At 37.6% G+C, this 21,025-nt stretch overlaps 1 protein-coding gene and 1 pseudogene across 1 annotated transcript in view; one reads left to right on the top strand and one right to left on the bottom strand.

The window, feature by feature from the left end:
• Window positions 1-264, bottom strand: LOC148122449 (ATP synthase subunit ATP5MPL, mitochondrial pseudogene; annotated as a pseudogene).
• A 4,271-nt stretch (window positions 265-4,535) lies between these two features.
• Window positions 4,536-21,025, top strand: part of LOC148122448 (tRNA (carboxymethyluridine(34)-5-O)-methyltransferase ALKBH8-like) — a 44,658-nt gene continuing 28,168 nt past the window's right edge. Inside the window, 4 exon segments of the mRNA XM_087905959.1 lie at window positions 4,536-4,558; window positions 6,388-6,539; window positions 8,345-8,601; window positions 16,355-16,504. Coding sequence (XP_087762085.1) covers window positions 4,536-4,558; window positions 6,388-6,539; window positions 8,345-8,601; window positions 16,355-16,504 — 582 coding nt within the window.

Genomic DNA, 21,025 nt, shown 5'->3' with positions numbered 1-21,025 from the left:
AGGATTCATCTTGAGTGGACTCAGGGAGCCGTTAGTGACGACCATGGGCAGATGCAGGACTGGAGCCTTTCAAAGCTTTACTTCTTTTATCAGCACTCCTGATTATATAAAGGATGAAGGTCATCAATCCCATTCCTACCCAAATTTCCTGGTAAACCTGGGTATAGTAGGGTTTCATGGGGACCCAGACATTCTTAATAAGGGTTTGAAGCATCTCAACGGGACCAAGGCCACAGGCCACACCAGATTTCCACAAGCCTGGGAAAGGTCGACTTGAAGGTTTTATCATACAAGTTTTTCACTTGTTCGTGTAGAATTACCCCAAGTTATTTTATATTGTTTGTGGCTAATTGTAAAAAGTGTTGCCTGAAGCACAATTAATTAAAAACTCAGAAACTAAAATTAGCGCTCAACCTGAAGAACCAAAAAGGAAAGCAGTCAGCCACTGACTCTTACCTCGACTTCCATCCGTGGTGATCCTGTCTCCAGGAACCTTAGAATGAGACTGTATCTGAGTGCTGTTTCCTCTCATTTTATAATCATATCTAGTTCTGAGATTAAAGGTGTGCACATCTTAGATTAAAGGCATGCATTGCCCAATTTCTATGGTCAACTACTATGGCTACTGGTATTAAAGGTGTTTATTACCTTGGTCTATAAGGCTGACTAGTGGGGTTGTTTTACTTTCAGATCTTCAGGCAAGCTTTATTTATTAAAATACAATTGAAATGCCACTACATTTGTTTCCCTGATTTCTTTCTTAGTCGACTTGTCATTTATGTATAGAAGGGCTACTCTTGCGTGCACTTTTCTGTGAACACCCGAACCTCGAAACAGGCGCATACATCTGGCTACTGATTTTTTTTTAATTAACCTTGTTTCCACCCACTGTGCTGAAATTGTTTATCAGTTATAGGACTTCCCTCATGGAATTTTTAGGGTCATCTATGCATAGTATTATATCATCTGCAAATAATGATACTATGAAGTCTTCCTTTCCATTTGTATTTCCTTATAATCCATCAGTTGCCATATCCATCCATCTAAAACTTCAAGTACTATATTGAATAGATTTGGAGAGAATTTGTTCCTGACTTTAGTGGAATTGCTTTGAGTTCCTCTCCATTTAATTTGATGTTGACTATGGTTTGCTATAAATTGCTTTTATTATGCTTAGGTATGTCCCTTTTGTCCCTAATCTCTTCAGGGGTTTTATCATGAAGGGGTATTGGATTTTGCTGAATGCTTTTTTGATATCTAAAGAAGTGATCATGTGGGTTTTTTCTTTACTTTATTTATATGGTGGATTACATTCACAGATTTTTGTATGTTAAACCATTCTTGCATCTCTGAGACAATCTTTTTGATGTGATTTTTGGATTCCGTTTGCAAGAATTTTATGGAGTATTTTTATATTTATGTTCATAAGAGAAATTGGTCTATAATTATTTTTATTTTTTCAGCCTTTATATGGTTTGGGTATCAGATGAATTGGGCATTGTTCCTTCTGTTTCTATTTGGTGAATAATTTGAGGAGTATTGGTATTAATTAGCTTTTCTTTGAAAGTGTGGTTGAATTCTGCACTAAAATCATCTGACCCTTTGCCTTTTTTGGTTGAGAAACTTAATGACCACCTCTATTTTACTAGGAGTTATAGGTCTATCTAAATTGGTTTAATTTTGACATGTGATATGTATTGAGAAAATTATCCATTTTTTTCACATTTTCCATTTCGGTGGAGTCTGGGTTTTTAAAGTATGTCTTTTTGATTCTTTGGATTTCCTTGCTATCTGTTGTTATGACTACCTTTTCATTTATGATTTTTATTAATTTGATTATTGTTGTGTTTTACTTCGTAAGGGTTTGTTTATCTTGTTGATTTTCTCAACCAACTCTTTTGTTTCATTGATTCTTTTTTATTTTTGTTTATTTATTTTTTGTTTTTTGTTTTTTTAAGACAGGGTCTCTCTGTGTAGACAGGTTGCCTTCAAACTCACAGAGATCTGCCTGCTTCTGCCTCCCAAGTGCTGGGATTAAAGGTGATTCTTTATATTGTTCTCTTTGTTTCTATTTTAATTGATTTCAAACCTCAGTTTGATTATTTCCTGCCTTCTACTCCTCATGTATGTGCTTGCTTCTTTTTGTTCTAGAACTTTCAGGCATGCTGTTTGCTGTTATGAGATCTCTCCAATTTTATATTGTAGGCAATTTATACTATAAACTTTTTTGTAGTACTGCTTTCATTGTGTCCCATAAATTTAGGTATATCATCTGTTCGTTTTCATTTAATTCTAGAGTCTTTAACTTTTTTCTTAATTCCTTTCTTGACACATTTCTTTTACTTATTAGGGAATTGTTGAGTTTCCATAAATTTGTAAGCTTTCTGTTGTTTATATCCATACAGTTTTAATCCATGGTGGTTTGACAGGTTGTAGGTAGTTATTTCAATTTTCTTGTAGCAGTTGAGACTCATGTGTCCAATTATGTGCTCATTTTAAAGAAAGTTCCATGAGGTACAAAGAAGAAAGTAGAATGTCCTGTAAATATCTGACTCATTTAGTTTATGTCTGTTAGTGCCAGGAATTTTCTGTTTAGTTTTTGTCTGGCTGACTTACCTGTTCTTTGGTGATAGTGTGATGTTGAAATCTCCTGCTATCAATTTGTGAGGTTAGATGTGTGATTTAAGCTATACTGATGTTTCTTTTACAAATGGTGTGGGCAAGCTTGTGTTTGGAGCATAAATGTAAAGAATGAAATGTCATCTTGCTAGATTTTTCCTTTGAATATGTGGTGTCCTTTGCAATCATTTTTGTTTAATTTGAAGTCTATTTTGTTAGATATTAAAATGGGTACAGCAGCTTGCTTCTTAGGTTCATTTGCTTGGGATATCATTTTCCAACCCTTTACCTGAGGTAATATTTATCTTTGATAAAGTGTGTTTCTTGTATGCATCATTGTATCCTGTTTTCGAATCCATTCTGTTAGTTTTTGTCTTTTTGTTAAAGAATTGAGACCATTTATTTTAAGAAATGTTTATCAATGACTCTTAATTCCTGTTATTTTGTTGTTGGTGGTGGTGGTGTGTGTATGTGTTGTCTATATATGTGTTTTGTATGTGTGTGTGTGTGTGTGTGTGTGTGTGCTTTCCTTCTCTTGGTTTTGCTTGTGTGAGATTATTTATTTCCTGTGTTTTCATGGGTGTAGTTAACCTTCTTTTAGATTTTTCCTTCTAGCACCTTCTGTTAGGCTGGATTTATAGATAGATATCGTTTAAATTTGACTTTATCATAAAATATCTTATTTTTTCCATTTGTGGCATTTGAAATTTTACTGGGTATAATAATCTGGACTGGCATCTGTTGTCTCTTAGAGTCTGCAGCTGATCCGTCCAAGCCCTTTTTGCTTTTAGAGTCTCCATAAGAAGTCAGATATAATTCTAATAGGTCTGCCTTCATATGTTACTTGATCTTTTTACTTTACAACTTTTTTCTTTGTTCTGTATGTTTAGTGTTTTATTATGTGGTGGGGGTACTTTCTTTTTTGGTCCCATCTAACTGGTGTTTTATATGCTTCTTGTACCATTATAGGTAAGTCCTTCTTTAGGTTAGAAAATTTTTCTCTGGTTTTGTTGAAAATATTTTTTTATATCTTTGTGCTGGGAATTTTCTCTTCCTCTATTCCTATTATTCTTAGGTTTGGTCTCTTTATAGTTTCCAAGATTTCCTGAATGTTTTGTGTTAAATTTTTTAGATTTAACATTTTCTTTGATTGATGTATCCATTTCTTCTATCATATCTTCAATACCTGTTTCTGTATTTCATCTCTTGTATTCTGTTGGTGAATTCTTACTCTATTCTTACTGTTTTAATTTCTAAAATTTTCACCTCCAGAATTCCCGCAGTTTGTGATTTCTTTATTTGTTCTATTTCCATTTTCAAGTTTATTTGTTTCCTTTAACTGTTTGGTTTTTCTTGACTTTTTTAAAGGGATTTATTAATTTCCTCCAATTGTTTGTGTTTTCATGGATTTCTTTAAGGGCTTTTTCATTTCCTTTTTAAGGACCTCTGTCATTTCATAAAATTGGTTTTAAGATCTTTATCTTGTGCTTTAGCGATGTTGGAATATTCAGGACTTTATGTAGTAGGATAGGTGGGCTTTGGCAGAGACATATTTCCCTTGCTGTTATGAACTGCTTTTGTGTTGGCATCTAGGCACCTGGGATTCAGGTGATTTGTAAGTCTAGGTTTGCCTTTGTTGGGTTGTGTGTTGACTGTTTTGCCTTTTCCTGGCCTCCTTGACTAGTGTGTTCATGGGAATGCTTGCTGGTGTTGGAGGCTGGGGGAAAGGGAAGCCAGGGAGAGATAGTCTGTTGCGGTGCTAGGAATGATCCTAAATATTGGATCTGAGGGAACATAGAGAATGGAGAAAATTAGGGAGCAGTCTACCTGGTCATTTGGCAGTCATAGCTTTGGTTGAGCAAGTGGTAGTGCCCACAATGGGGGTGGGATACAGTGGGAGAGTATCCTAGAGGGGGATGGACCATGAGACCCACTGGAGGTATGGACAGGGGCAAGGCAAGGCTGCATCTTATATACTGTTACAGAGCTGTGGATAACCCTGGGGAGTGGGTCTGTGGAAGCAAGAAGTTGCAGAACATCTGTTGGCAGCCTTCCTGGTGTTCTGTGGTGTGTGGCCTGTGGTTGAGCATGGGGTATCCACTTGTGTTTTCGGGGCTGGTCTTCTGGCAGGCATGGCCTGTGGTTGAGTAGGGTATGCCCAAGTAGAGGTTATCTGCCCAATTTGGGGGCTGGGACACAGTGAAGAAATGGGGAGAGGAGGCCATGGAAGAATGGTCTGTGGAAGTCATCAGATACATAGACGGAGGTTGGGGAGGCAATCTGAAGCCAGTGTTCTGTTGCAGCCCTGGTGGCTACCCTGAGAATTAGATTGGAAAACAGAGACAATGGAGAAGGTCCCTCCCTGGGCAGCCTACCTGGTACCTGGTCTTCTTTCAGGCTTTTCCTGTCATTGAACTGGGTGTCTGCTAGAGGTGGAGGTTGGGACACAACAAAGAGGAAAAAGCCAATGTGAGGTATTGAGATCCACAGGAGGTGTGGACACAGGAGGAGGGGAAGCTGCAGCTGCTGTTCTGTTGCAACACTTGGACCCACCCTGAGAATTGAGTTTAGGGGAACAAAGAATAACTGTCTTTAAGTTTGAGTCATAAAAAATAAATGGCCTGATTTTGATTCTTTTTCATAGCCATTAAAATATTTGCACTCAAATGCAGTCTAATCAATTTTCTCAAGTATTCTTAGAATTTTGAAAATAAGCAGGTTTTCTTTTGGGGTTCAGGCTCTTTGTGTTGTCGCTCATTCTTAAACTTTTAAGAATAATGGCATTATAGTAAGTGCAAAATAAGGAGTTATTTTGCATATATATTGTGAAACAATCTATTCTTGGAAATATTAAAGCTTCTTTGTAGTCAGACTTTTTCATCGGGACTGTCGGCTCCCCAGGAATGACACAGAAACTGTTATTAATTATAAAAGGTTGGTCAATAGCTTAGGCTTGTTTCTAATTATTTCTTATAACTTGAATTAATCTATATCTTTTAATCTGTATTCTTTTATGTGGTTCAGTTACTTTTACTCTGTATTACCCGTTCTTGCTCCGAGTCTCCTGGCATTTCCCCTTCTTCACAGCATCCTCTCTCCCTGGAAATCCTGCCTAGGCCAGTCAGCTTTTTTTTAAACTATTCAGAGTGACACATCTTCACAATATACAAAAAGATTATAACGTGTCTCAGATATTATTTTGATCACACTTTTTTATTGAAGGTCCTTAAATGTTAACAGTAGTTATATATGAAAGTTTGATTCTAAGTCATACTAATATTTAATTTAAAGCTGATGTAAGTCTTATTCATTCTTTGTTATATTATTAGGAGGAAGAAATAAATATTAACACTATATTTGAAGGTTGCCATTGACATTCATTACCTCCAAAGTGACTGACTGACTGTGAGTGTGCATTTGCATGCTGTGGAAAGTGATGGAGGAAAGGGTGTAGGTTGTCAGAGATGGGGAAAAGTGTGATAGAGGAAGCAAACAAATGGTATACCAACTATTTGCTTGTTACAATCTTTGGTGAAGGGGAAAATAAATTGAGATAAGCATGCCAGCATAGGAAATCAACCTTTTGATGTTTATTCTGGAAAAAAATATAACAAAATTCCAACCTGCTTTATGTATATTCTTTTTCAAGTGCGTTGTAATTTGTAGAATGTCATGTATTTGAAACAGCATGCTAATCCCAACATTTGTTGTATTCCCTAAATGCTGTCACTGTAATGCCAAGTAAGTTATTTTACTTATTGTCTTCAGAATTACACCCAGAAAGTTTGATACTGTCCAAGCATCTGAGCAGTTCAAGGGTGGAATAATCACCAGTGACATCGGAGACTTGACTTTAAGCAAGCGGGGAATTCAAACATCATTTACATTTAAGAAAGTGAGGCTTGTGCCCTGTAATTGTAGTAAGTCTCTAATTTCATCTATTCTGCATCAGAATAAATGAGGTATGGAAACCCTTTAAGGGCGTCAATACTTAGGAGAGCTTTTTCTTAACTTCTCCAGTAACATCTGCTGTACTGAGCATGTGTTAGGCTTTTGTAGCACTTCTCTGAGCTACCTCCATCACAGTTTATATTCTTTGAAGGCAGAGGCTATATTTTATCATTAATTTACCTGATATTTGGTCCTTTAGCATCCTTGAGTGCCAAGAAGATGCTTTATTTTTTGAAGTAGTAGCTAAGAGTGTTGGGATTGTAAGGCAATAAAACATTTCTTATGGAGAAATGATTTTTGTTGGCAAGGCTTGTCAGGCCTTTAATTTTTCTTTTGTAATCTCAACAGAGAACTTGGAGAGGACAGATTGCTTGTGTGAGTGACTCTGGGGTAGTAAGTGGAGGTTTATAATTTAGTAGAAGAACTACACACACAGGATGCTGTTCTGATTTGTTTGTCTGAGTATGTTGTTCTCTATATTTATTTCTTGAAATCAACAGAAAATTCTGTTACTTTATAAATGTTAATTTGTAATGACAGTAATCAGAAAATGCTTTTTACATCACAGGAGTTTCAATTTGGGGTAGCCTGTAACAATGGCCATTTTATTTAGCTGCAAAATAAATAAATGAAAACTCTTTTATCTCAGGGCTGGAGAGATGGTTCAGCTGTAACTCTCCCAGAGGACCTGAGTTTGTTTCTTCCCAGTGCCCATGTTGTCAGACTGTCACTCCAGCTCCAAAGGATCTGCTACCTCTGGCCTCCACAGGCACTCCCCTCCCACATGGCGTATGCACACAGAGACAAGAATAGAAATGAAAATAAATCTTAAAGAACAAAACCTCTTATCTGAAAATGATAATCCTGTTTTTAAAAAAACCTTGAAATTACTTTATTCGTGAAGCTGAAAATGAGTTTTTGCTAATTTTGCTAACACTATAGTGAGTTTATAAAATGTGATACTTTAAAATATGTTTGGTATTTGTTAAGTGTTAACACTACTGGCAGCCTTATAAGGTATAGAAACTAAAGCAAAGCTCCTATTCTCGAGCTACTTAAAAATTTGGTTGGAGAGAGAAGCTAGGTTTCTTATGCAAATGTGTCATTGTTGTGGATGGTTATTAATTATAAGTGAAACACTAAAAGCATTTCACTGGCTCTTTTTATTCAGTTTGCAGATTTTTTTCTCCTTTTCTTTCCTCCTCTTTATTCTTTGACAATTTCATGCATGTGTTGTAAATTTCGGTCATTTTCACTCCCTATTACTCTTCCTTCTCCCACTGACTCTCTTTCTACCAACAAATCCCCAACTCCTTACTTGTTTTGTTTTGCATTTTGTTCTGCGTTTTGTTTCCTGACCCACTGAGTTTAATTAGAATTGCTTACTTGAATGTGGTGTAGAATTGTTTTCTGGACCATGGACAACTTATCAGTGACTATGTAACTGAAGAAAATAATAACTCTTCCCCTAGCAGCCGTAAACTACCCCTCGACCCTGTCCATATATTGATTTTATTTGCTACCCTAGTCTTTTGCATAAAAAGTTAACATTGCCTTACATAATAAATCTATTTTAATTCATTATTTTTTATTATTGATTGAGTAAGTGATTGATTGAGATAGGTCTCACTCTATAAGCCTAGATAGCGTGGAACTCACTGTGTAGTACAGTGTGCCCTCAAATTAATGGTGGTCCTGCTGCTCAGATTCTACAGTGGTGGGTTTATAGGTATGTTTCACACCTGGATGCAGAGGTTTTTTTCTTCTCATTTAGGTTACTCCTCGGTCTGCGACAGACAGAGGAAGGCCACACTTCCTTCCCTTCCAGAGAGCAGTAAAGAAGCATGCCAGCTGGAACAAGAGCATGTTCATCGTGTCTATGATTTGATTGCAAGGCACTTCAGCAGCACAAGACACAGCCCATGGCCACACATCATGGAGTTCCTGAAAGCTTTGCCAAGTGGTTCTATAGTGGCAGATATTGGATGTGGAAACGGAAAGTACCTTGGCATCAACAAGGAGTTATATATGGCAAGTAATTGCTTCTGTTTTCTTTAAATTGGAAAAATGGGATGGAGGTTATGTAGGAGGGTCATCTGCCTACGTGTTACCACCACTCATTTTACTACAGGAGGTTCATATGTGAGTATTGTAGTTAACATCATTTTCACTCCTTTCTCTCCGTATTTCAATTCCTCCTGTTTCCCTCCCTATTACGTTTATAACCTCTTATTTCACTGTTATTGTCACATAAATATTCATATGTATGTATAAATACAGCCTGTTGGGTCAATTTATTGGTGCGTGTGTGTGTGTGTGTGTGTGTGTGTGTGTGTGTGTGTGTGTGTGTGTGTGTTTAGGGGTGACAGTTTGGGATTACTTAGCCTGCAGGGGATACTCCTCCCTGAATTAGACTGATTCTCCCTTTCTTAGTAGTCATTAATTGCCCTGATTTTCATGCAGGGGTGGGGCCTTATGAAATTTCTCTCATCCACATTAGCATGTAAGGTGTGTTATCATTGTTCAGGTCTAGCCATATTTAGGCAGCTATATAGTTGAGATCCTATGGGTGTAGCTTCCCTGTCTTTTATAGAAGATGCTGTCTTACAGCAGATGTTCTGATTCTGTGACTTTTCAAATCTTTCTGCTCCTCTTCTATGATTTCCTTGCTTTATGCTTTATCACTCCCTTATTAGGATGCCCCAATATTGAAGACCTCGCTTTAAAATTCTTTCTAATCTATAGTTTATAAACATAAGATAATTTATTGATAGTCACATTGTAAGTAAAATCTAAAGATGGGAAAAATTACAAAGAATATAATGGTCATAAATTTCTAGGTGGATAAAAAAGAACTGGAGCAGTCTTGGGGTGATAGTTCAGTAGATAAAATGCTTGCCACATAAGCTTGAGAGCCTGAGTTCTATTCCCAAGTACCCACATAAAAATACTGGATGTGGTGGTATGTGATGCTATCCCAGAGCTGGGGAGGCAGTGACAGGAGGATCCCTCAGGTTCAGTAACCAACCAGCATAGCTGAATCAATGAGCCCCAGGTGCCACTGAGAGACTTTTGTTTCAAAAATACAAGTTGGAGAGTTCACCAAGGCCAGTTGGACTGGGACTGAACGAGGACGTGATCCAACCAGATTCTCTGAATGTGGCCGGATTCTCTGAATGTGGCTGGCCCGGAGTCTTTCTGAAAAGCCATTGACAATGACACTGGGACTTGTTTCCTCTGCATATACTGGATTTTGGGTATCCAGTCTGTTTGGATGCTCACCTTCCTGGACCTGGAGGGAGGGGGAGGAACTCGATCTTCCCACAGGGCAGGAAACCCTGACTACTCTTAGGGATGGAGAGGGAGGAGGAGAGGGAGTGGGGGGAGTAGGAGGGTGTTGGGAGGAGGGGCGGAAATGGAAACTTTTATAATTTAATAAAATTACTTTCTCATTAAAAAAAAACAAAAATACAAGTTGGACAGCACTTGAGGTATGACAACTGAGGTTGACTTATTGCCTTCATACTTACATGAGCATGTGCACACTTAGCCACATGTGAACACACACACACCTAAAAGAAAAGAAAAGATTGGACGTGTTTCTTAATTTTTAGTCTGCAGCAACCTAAATAAGAGTATATACTATGACAAGGAATCACTACAAGGAAAGACAAAGATAAAAACACGGTAAGTAAGTGCACTTCTGGCACCTCATCAAAATGCTTTCTTGCAGCAGTTGGAGACTTACAGAAAGCCACAACTAGTCAAAATGCCAAGAACAACTGGTGATGAGCTGTTGAATGCCAACTGATACATCTGTAGCACAGCTCCAACACCTGAATAACAGAGACTTGTTCCTGTGCCTTTTGGGTCTAAACCCAGTGCTCATTTGTTCATAGTATTGCCTCGTAGATTTAAAAACTTTCAGATGTACTATGTCAGAGCCAGCGCTGAAGCTGTTTCTAATCTACACGTGTCTGCTCTCATTTGTTATCATTTCCTTCTCTGAGTCACCTTTTTCTTCTCATGTGAATAAAGTCTTTGTGTGGTAGACATTGATGTAAAATTCATACTATCACTGTTCTGTGATGACCAGAGCTTTTATTTCTCAAGATTGGGGGTGAAGAAGGTAAGGAAAAAGGAGGAAAGAGGGAAGGTAGAGAGTCAGAGAATGAATGAATGAGTCAGTCTATATGGAAGTTATTGAAATATCTCAGATTATTTGGAATATTGGCTTCCTTCCCCACCCTTCATACTTTGTACTGACACAAAGCAAAAACTACTACTGGAGTTAAGGGAAAGTAGGGCTGGCATTAAGAGGCAGATGAAAAGCAGCTTTCCATCGAGGTACAATGTGAAACCCATGGATTGTTGTCATGTGTAGTTCTGTTTTGTTTTGTGAATAACAGACTACATTTGCTCACACTGAGGAAGTAGGTTTTTGATGTGTCACAAAAAATTCCATCCTGCAGTTCAAAATAAGATATTCAAACCAGACTTGATGATACATGCCTATTATCTTAGTTCTTCTGGTGCACTTGAGCTACCTCAAAAACAAACAAGCAGGGGAAAATCAAAACAAAACAGGGAAAACAAAATGTGATATAGCCTTGGCTGCCCTAGAACTTGCTATGAAGAACAGGCTGGCTTCAAATTTCTAGTGATCTCTCTGCCTCTGTGTCCCAAGTCCGAGGATTAAAGGCATGTCCCACCATGCTTGCAGGGTGTTAACTTCTTAAAAACTTCTTCAAAAAGGTTTCAGAATGGACTCTGCTTTCTGACAAAAAAGAAAGAGGGAGAAGGCACAAATTTATTTTGTGATTAAAAACGGAGATTAAGAGTGTGATTCATCAAATATTCCAATAAAATACAGAATATTAATTAGAAATTACTATGAAAATTGTTAGCCTAAAGAGCTAATAAAGAACAGAATCAATAAAGTACAGTCAATAAAGTTTAGAATATTAATTAGAAATTACTATGAAAATTGTTAGTCTAAAAACCTTGAAAAAATAAAATTTCTAGATGCATACCAAATTAAAGCCAGAAGATACTGCAGACCCACTATAGTCAATGAGCTCAAAGTTATAATCAAAAACATTCTGTGAAAGAAACACCCAGGACCAAAGACATTCATATTTGAATTCTATCAAACTTTCAAAGAAGCCCTCATACAAATTCTTCATAACTTGTTTCACAAAATAGAGAGTGACACTACCAAATGTGATCAATAAGTCAGTATTCCACTGATCCAAAACCATATAAAGACATAACAACAAAAATAAAATTACAGTCCAATTTTTTGACGAACACAGCTGGATGCCACAATATCCAACCTCAAATTATACTACACTGAAGTTGGAACTCAAATGTAGACTTTAGTATATCCTTTTCTTGCTTTTAAACTGTGTTTCTCTGTACTTTGTGTATTGCCATTTAAATTTCTCTACAATTGAATCTTTTCCTTTATAAATAGTATTTCAAAGTTGTAATTTATGTGTCTGAACGTGGATTTAGGTATGTGAGTGCAATGCTTATGTAGGCTAAAAGAGGTCATTGGATCCCCTGGAGTTAGAGTTAGAGGTGGTTGTGAGCCATCTGATGAGGGTGCTGGGAACCGAACTAAATCCTTTTTAAGAGCAGTGTATGCTCTTAACCACTGAATTATCTCTCTAACTGTAATGTTTTCTTCATAGTTTTAAAAATTGTGTGTGTATATGTATATACATATATACTTGTTAAAAATGTATGTTTGTGCTTTGCCTGTATGTATGTACATGCACTATGTGCAAAACTGTTGTTATTAAGTGCCAGTAATGGGAACTGTATCCCCAGGAATTTGAGTTTTGTAACAGATAACTAGCCACCATGTATGGGTACTGGGGATCAAACCCATGTCCTCTGCAAGAGGAGCAAGGGCTCTTAATTGTTGAGCCATCTCTGTAGCCCAAATGGTGTGTATTTTTAAGAAAAACAAAGCCCTATTTAGAATATTGTTGAAAGATATTTATCTACCTGTATTCCTATTACCCTAATAAAGCAGTTTAAAATGTATATATTTTCTAATTATTTTTCCCATAAATATTTTATATTATAGTTTATGGAATTTGATAATACGTATCACTTATCCTCACTGTTACATTAATTGTCTCTAAGTTTCTTGAGTTTAGAATATTTATAAAGATGACATTTCTGTATATATGGTTGTTTTAGTTTAGTGCTGTTTTAAATAACTAATAGACTGGGATCTTAGCTCAGTGGCACAGTGTGAGTTCTGGGTTCTAGGTTCCACCTCATGTGGAACAGCATGTGCATGCATGCACACATCCAAATAACTTATTGTGCACATAGTTTTGTTAGGATGGTAGATTTCCTATTGAGTATGTATGCTATGATAAGAAACACACAAAAGGTTCTTACTGTATACAGACATGTATGTTGAAAGATATTATGACAGAAGAGAAAATGTAGATTTAGGAGACAAGAAGATCAAGTTTTTAAATCTGTAGTCTATTCTGGCCTTACTATTCTATACTATATTCTATACTTTTTTGCCAGAAAATTTCATCATCCCTACTATAGAAATATAACTAACTTAAAATATGTTACAAAGAATCTGTCTAGGTGAATTCCAAATAAATAGGTCAGTGGGTCTTAGCCTGGTTAGCTTTGTCTGTAATTTGTGTTATTTCTAAAAATGCCTTTGAGAAGAGTGGTTATTAAGCTAAAAGTTGTGGACATTGTTATGATAATAGTTAAAGATAATGTTACTAATTGCTTTTTAAATGACTTGCCAGTTTTCACTGTCAGCAACATTATATAAGGAGAGTTTTCATCACACTGCCATCACTGTTGTAGTGGCATTTCATTTGTACTTTAATAATTGAAGCTTGCCTGAGGATCAAAAAAGTAAAACAACCACATTGGCCAGTAGCCACAATGACATACACCTTTAATCCCAGTAGCCACAATAACACACACCTTTAATCCCAGTAGCCACAATGACACACACCTTTAATCCCAGTAGCCACAATAACACACACCTTTAATGCCAGTAGCCACAATGACACGCACCTTTAATCCCAGTAGCCACAATAACACACATCTTTAATGCCAGTAGCCACGTTAGTTTGCCATAGAAACCAGGTGGTTTCTTAATCCCCAAACTAGAGAGGATAACAAAATGGGAGGAGACAGCTCTTAGTCTCAGTCTTATTCTGAGATTCCAGGAGACAGGATCACCATTTCGGATTGAGGTAAAGATAAAAGCTAGTGGCTGGCTCTTTTGCTTTTCTGACCTTTAGGTTAAACCCCAGTTTCTGTCTCTGAGTTTTTATTAATCGTGCTTCAGCTGTGAGACATTTTGATTTTAGAAGAGGTTGGAAGTCCTACTCTGTGCTGTCCACTTTCCACTCTGACACGCTGAAGGGTATGCATGCTTTCGTTTCTTCTTTTTTTTTCCTTTCTCACCTGGTAAGGTAAGCATCAATTACTTGCTTGCTCTAAAAGTTACGTTTTTAATAGTAGAAAATAGAACTAAGTTTTAATGATTTCTTTTGTTTTACTTATACATCCAGAGTCAAATATTTAGGGTTTTGATTTGTTTTATTTTTCTTTGAAAATTTTAAAAATAAAAAAGTTTAAGTTGGGGAGATGGCAGTCAGTAAAGTGCTTATCACACAAACAAGTGGACTTGAGTGGAAATTGTCAGAATAAACATAAAATCCAGATATGGTATCAGGTGTCTGTAGTTCACACCCTCCTCCAGTGAGATGGGAGATAGAGACAGGAATATTCTTGGAAGGTTGTGGGTAAGCTAGCCTGCTGTACCTGGCTGTAAACCAGAGACACTGAACTAAGCAAGGTGGAATGCAAAGACTAACATATGCATGCCTGCACATGAACATGAACACATGTGTGATGTGGGATTTCTTTCTGTATGCTCTGATTACCATTAATGAATAAAGAAACTGTTTTGTGCCTATAGCAGGGCAGAGCTTAGCTAGCCGGAGAAAACTAAACAGAATGCTGGGAGGAAGAAGGGCAGAGTGAGAGAAGCTCTGGAGCCACCGGAGATAAATGCTGGGAACTTTAGCTGGTAAGCCACAGCCACCTGGCAATATGCAGATTAATAAAAATGGGTTAAATTCATATGTAAGAGTTAGCCAATAAGAAGCTAGAGCTAATGGACCAAGTAGTGATGTAAGTACAGTTTCTGTGTGATTGTTTTCAGGTCTAAGCTTGCCAGGCAGCCAGGAACCAACAAGCGGCTCTTCTGCAACACATGTGTACACACAATACATACACAAATAGGAAAGAGTAAGACAATATTTTTAAGCCTAATGTAACTTTTTTATGTTCTTGATCTCCATTAAAGACAATGAAATATGTAGCTTTGCAAGAGTTCCTGTTTTTGCTTATAAATAGGCCATCTTTCTGCTCTATTGTGGACATTGTGTGGCATTATTATGAAGAATTTCAAGTACTTGATACTATTCTTGGTATTTATGAAAGGAGGAGGGAAAAAAGACATGATTTAACTATGGTCTGTGGAAGGCTCCAGCAAAACAAGTGAAAGATAAAAGTCTTGATCCAGGCATGGGTGACTTCTCTAGTAGTGGGACTTATGTGACATATTGCCTGTGCTTTCTTGTTAGTGAAAAGGTGTGCTATATCCAAACTGTCAAAAGCATCTAGCAAGAGAAGAGAGAAAGAGAGACATTTCCTCTTATTTGGATTGACTTCTGCTATGGTTTTCTTTATTGTTCTTAGCAACTTTCTTCTGAATAATCATTGAGCCCTATTTTTAAAGCTTTGTTTTACAGTCAGATTGGATGTCTTTCTGTTGACTTTTAGTCAGATTCAGTTGTTGGTAACAACTGGGCCTACTTTGGTCCTCTGATTATTTTTTAACTGAATTTAAGTATAAGGAAATGTGACCAACATAAAATTCTGTATATTATTTGAATGGTGTTTCTATTTTGAGTTTGTGTTTACTAGCTGAATTATACAGACATATATATATGGAAATACATAAATGTGATCATTCAGACATGGATCTTAAACCAAAGGGAAAGCTAGGAATAGTACTGATGGTGTTATTAATAGCCACTTGGGACATTCCTGTGTTGATTTATACCTAGGAGATATAGCAAATACAGTATTGCTATACTTTGTATATATATTACTAAACAGGAAAGTTTAAACAGAAATGATAAAGCTGTATTGAATATGAGAAGCCCTCAGACACTTTCATGGAATCAGGTGGTCATGGGACTCATTGGACTTTACCTGTTTGGGAAAGTGGAATGTTTGCTCTGATTGCTGCCATCAGTGGCTCCATTAATTTGGGTTGGTTATCTTATACAGAAAGGTTTAAACAAGCACAGTTTTACACTACGTTCTTTGTAGGGCTAGAGGTTTAACAGAAAAAAAGACTCAGTAACTTTAAAAATTGGAGTATTCTTTAGCAACAATAAAAAAACCAAACAACAAAAACAAACAGGATTTCACTGTGTAATACTGGCTGGGCTTGAACTTGTAGAGATTTGCCTGCCTCTGCCTCTAGCATGCTGGGTGTGTACCACCATAGCTGACCTAAATTCTCTTTTTTATTTGGTAATGACCGATTTTCCTGACTATAGTCATGACTTTGTACTGACTCCTATGGCTTGTAATATGATTGTTTGCTTATGTAGATAAAGCTTGTGTGATTAGTCTAAGGTATAAAATAAACCTCTGTGATATGCAAACTAAATGTTACACATTTCTTTCCCTATCATAGATTGGGTGTGATCATAGCCAGAACCTTTTGGACATTTGTAGAGAGAGGGAGTTTCAGTCCTTAGTCTGTGATGCACTGTCTATTCCATTCCGAAGTGGGTCTTTTGATGCTTGCATCTCCATTGCTGTCATTCATCATTTTTCAAATGCGGTGAGTATTGCTTTTCCTTCTGTAACACTTGTAATTAAGATGACAGAGAAAGTTTGTATGTGTGTAAATCAAAATAAGCTATTTCTTAATTTTTTTCTTTTATTTTCTTATTTTTTGTCAAGGTCTCAACATGAAGTAGCCTCCAAAAATAAATTAGAAAGGCTCATGTATTAAAGTCTTGACTCTAAGTCGAAGTGGCTCTATTGGAAGGTGATTGGGTCATGAGAGTACTAACTACACCAATGTGTTAATTCATTGAATCCTTTGAGGATTTGAGGATTTTGAGGGAGTGGGGCCTGATTTGGAGTAAGGAACTTTGAATGGCATATTTCTTCATGGTCCCCTTCCTCTTTCTGCTACATGGCTGCCATCAGGTGAGCATCTTTGTCAGGATGCTATCTTCTCTGAAGAGCCCATCATAGCCTTAGGAACAAGAAGCCAAATGGCCATTGACTGAAACCTGAAAGTCTATGAAGTAAAATACATCTCCATTTTATTTTGCTTTTCTCAGGCATTTTACCACAATGGCAAAAACTGATAACAGTTTTCTTTGATTACTTACCTCACTGATGTCATGTAGTTTTTCCTCTTCCCTTATCTTTCTGCTTATATACTCTTTAGTTATTTTTAATGGTTATCATAGTACCCAAAATCTACCCATGACATTAGGCTACCTTGAGTTGTTATGCTTAGCCCTTCTAGCAATGTAAGATATCAGAATAACACTTAGTTCCTCTGATTTCCACTATGTTATTGCTTTATATAAATTTTGTTGTTTTAAGCTCGTGATATTTATTTGTACTTTTCAAGATTTACTCTTTCTAGTCTTCCTTCTTTAAAGCACTTTTAAAGGTTTCTAAAAGACTAGCTTTCTTTTACTTGAAGAATTCTGTTTGTTATTCTTTTTTGTTGTTTTGTTTTGTTTTGTTTTGTTTATTCAAGTATCCGAAAACACTCTTTCCACTTCCTCCCCTCCCCCAATACTCTCCCGCCCCCCCCACTCCCTCTCCTCCTCCCTCACCATTCCCCAGAGCAGTCAGGGTTTCCTGCCCTGTGGGAAATCCAAGTTCCTTCCCCCTCCCTCCAGGTCCAGGAAGGTGAGCATCCAAACAGGCCAGGATCCCAAAAAGCCAGTCCATGCAGACGAAACAAGACCCAGTGCCATTGTCAATGGCTTCTCAGTCTTCATTTGGACCTTGGGGACTCAGTCAGCCCCCATGTCAACCACATTCAGAGAGTCCGGTTTGATCTCATGCTCGTTCAGTCCCAGTCCAGCTGGCCTTGGTGAGCTGTCATTCGATCAGTCCCCTTGTATCAGTGGGTGAACGCACCCTTCGCGGTCCAGACTTCCAGTGCTCCAATGTGGGTCTCCGTCTCTATATTCATCCATCGTCAGATGAAGGCCCCCTCTGATTTTGCTTTCTTTGCTCACGATCTCCCTCCCTCTGCTTCTCATTTGGGCCTAGGGAGATAAGTTCAGTGTTTCAATATGTGTCTCTGTCTCTATCTCCATCCATCGCCATATGAAGGTTCTATGGTGATATGCAAAATATTCATCAGTATGGTTATGGGCCAAGGTCAGATCCGGGACCCTCTCCTCTGCTGCCCAGAGTACAATCTGGGGCCCTCTCCTTGGGCCTGGGAACCCCTCCAGAATCAAGTCTCTTGCATACCCTAAAATGGCTCCCTTAGTTGAGATATAAAATTCCCTGTTCCCATAACCATCCTTCCTCCCTCACCCCCCTCCCATTCCCCCAAGCCATCTCCAATCCTCCCCCTCTCCCCTCTCCCTAACCATCTCCCCGTACTTCCACCCCCCCACACCACCCCCAGTGCACACAAGTTTGCCTGGCAATCTTGCCGACTTCTAATATCCAGGAGGATAACTATATAATTTTCTTCAGGTTCACCTTCTTATTCAGCTTCTCTAGGGTCACAAATTATAGACTCAAAGACCTTTAACTATGGCTAGAAACCACTTATGAGTGAGTACATACCATATTCTTCTTTTTGGGTCTGGCTTACCTCACTCAGTAAAGCATTTTCTATTTCCATCCATTTGCACGCAAAATTAAAGATGTCATTGTTTTTTACCGCTGAGTAAAACTCTAATGTGTATAAGTTCCACACCTTTTTTAACCATTCTTCTAATGAGGGGCACTTAGGTTGTTTCCAGGTTCTGGCTATTACAAATAATGCAGCTATGAACATAGTTGAACAAATACTTTTGTAGTATGATAGGGCATCTCTTGGGTATATTCCCAAGAGTGGAATTGCTGGGTCCTGAGGGAGGTTGACTCAGTTTCCTGAGAAATCGCCACACTGATTTCCACAGTGGCTGTACAAGTTTGCATTCCCACCAACAATGGATGAGTGTTCCCCTCATTCCACATCCTCTCCAGCATAGGCTATCATTGGTGTTTTTGAATTTAGCTATTCTGACAGGTGTAAGATGGTATCTCAAAGTGGTTTTGATTTGCATTTCCCTGATCGCTAAGGAGGTTGAGCATGTCCTTAAGTGTCTTCTGGCCATTTGAAGTTCATCTGTTGTGAATTCTCTGTTAAGTTCAGTACCCCATTTTTTAATTGGGTTAATTAGAGTTTTAGTGTCTAGTTTCTTGAGTTCTTTGTATATTTTGGATATCAGACGTTTGTCTGATGAGGGGTTGGTGAAGAACTTTTCCCAGTTCGAAGGTAGCCTTTTTGTCTTACTGACAGTGTCCTTTGCTTTACAGAAGCTTCTCAGTTTCAGTAGGTCCCATTTACTCATTGTTTCTCTTATTGTCTGTGCTACTGGGGTTCTACTTAGGAAGTGGCCTCCTGTGCCTATATCTTGCAGACTACTTCCCACTTTCTCTTCTATTAGGTTCAAAGTGGACAGATTAATGTTGATGTCTTTAATCCATTTGGACTTGAGTTTTGTGCATGGTGATAGATATGGATCTACTTTCAATCGTCTACAGGTTGACATCCAGTTATGCCAGCACCATTTGTTAAAGATGCTTTCCTTCTTCCATTGTATACCTTTAGCTCCCTTGTCAAAAATTAGGTGTTCATAGGTTTGTGGGTTAATATCCGGGTCTTCTATTCGATTCCATAGGTTGACTTCTCTGTTCTTATGCCAATACCAAGCTGTTTTCAATACTGTAGCTCTGTAATAGAGTTTGAAGTCAGGGATGGTAATGCCTCCAGAAGTTCCTTTATTGTATAAGATTGTTTTGGCTATCCTGGGTTTTTTGTTTTTCCATATAAAATTGATTATTGTTCTCTCAAGGTCTGTGAAGAAGTTTGATGGGATTTTGATGGGGATTGCATTGAATCTATAGATTGCTTTTGGTAGAATTGCCATTTTTACTATGTTGATTCTCCCAATCCAAGAGCAGGGGAGGTCTTTCCATTTTCTGGTATCCTCCTCAATTTCTTTCTTCAAAGACTTAAAGTTCTTGTCAAATAGGTCTTTCACTTCCTTGGTTAGAGTAACTCCAAGATATTTTATGCTATTTGTGGCTATCGTGAAAGGTGATGTTTCTCTGATTTCCCTCTCTGCTTCTTTATCCTTTGTGTATAGGAGGGCAACTGATTTTTTGGAGTTGATCTTGTATCCTGCCACATTACTAAAGGTGTTTATCAGCTGTAGGAGTTCTTTGGTAGAGTTTTTGGGGTCGTTTATGTACACTATCATATCGTCTGCAAATAACGAGTTTAACTTCATCCTTTCCAATTCGAATCCCCTTGATCTCCTTATGTTGTCTTATAGCTATTGCTAGAACTTCAAGCACTATATTGAAGAGGTATGGAGAGAGTGGACATCCTTGTCGTGTTCCTGATTTTAGTGGAAAGGCTTTGAGTTTCTCTCCATTCAATTTGATGTTAGCTGTTGGCTTGCTGTATATTGCTTTTATTATATTTAGGTATGATCCTTGTATCCCCAGTCTCTCCAACACCTTTGTCATAAATGGGTGTTGAATTTTGTCAAATGCTTTTTCAGCATCCAATGAAATGATCATATGGTTTTTTTTCTTTCAGTTTATTTATATGATGGATTACATTGATAGATTTGCGTATGTTGAACCATCCCTGCATCTCTGGGATGAAGCCTACTTGATCATAATGGATAATTTTTCTAATGTTATCTTGGATTTGGTTTGCCAGTATTTTATTGAGAATTTTCGCGTTGATGTTCATGAGTGAGATTGGCCTGTAATTCTCTTTCTTCGTTATGTTCTTGTGTGGTTTTGGTATCAGGGTAACTGTAGCTTCATAAAAGGAGTTAGGCAATGACTCTTCTGTTTCTATATTGTGGAATACATTAAGGAGTATAGGTATTAGCTCTTCCTGGAAGTTCTGGTAGAATTCTGCATTGAAACCATCTGGTCCTGGGCTTTTTTTGGTAGGGAGATTTTTGATAACAGATTCTAATTCTTCACGACTAACAGGTCTATTTAGATTGTTCACCTGGTCTTGGTTCAACTTTGGTATATGGTACTTATCTAAAAAAATGTCCATTTCTTGTACATTTTC

This window comes from Myodes glareolus, chromosome 4 (assembly GCF_982192425.1).
Source record: "Myodes glareolus chromosome 4, mMyoGla1.1, whole genome shotgun sequence".
NCBI lineage: Eukaryota > Metazoa > Chordata > Mammalia > Rodentia > Cricetidae > Myodes > Myodes glareolus.
Note: the sequence above shows the minus strand (reverse complement) of the source record. Positions and strands in the feature narration are given on the sequence as shown.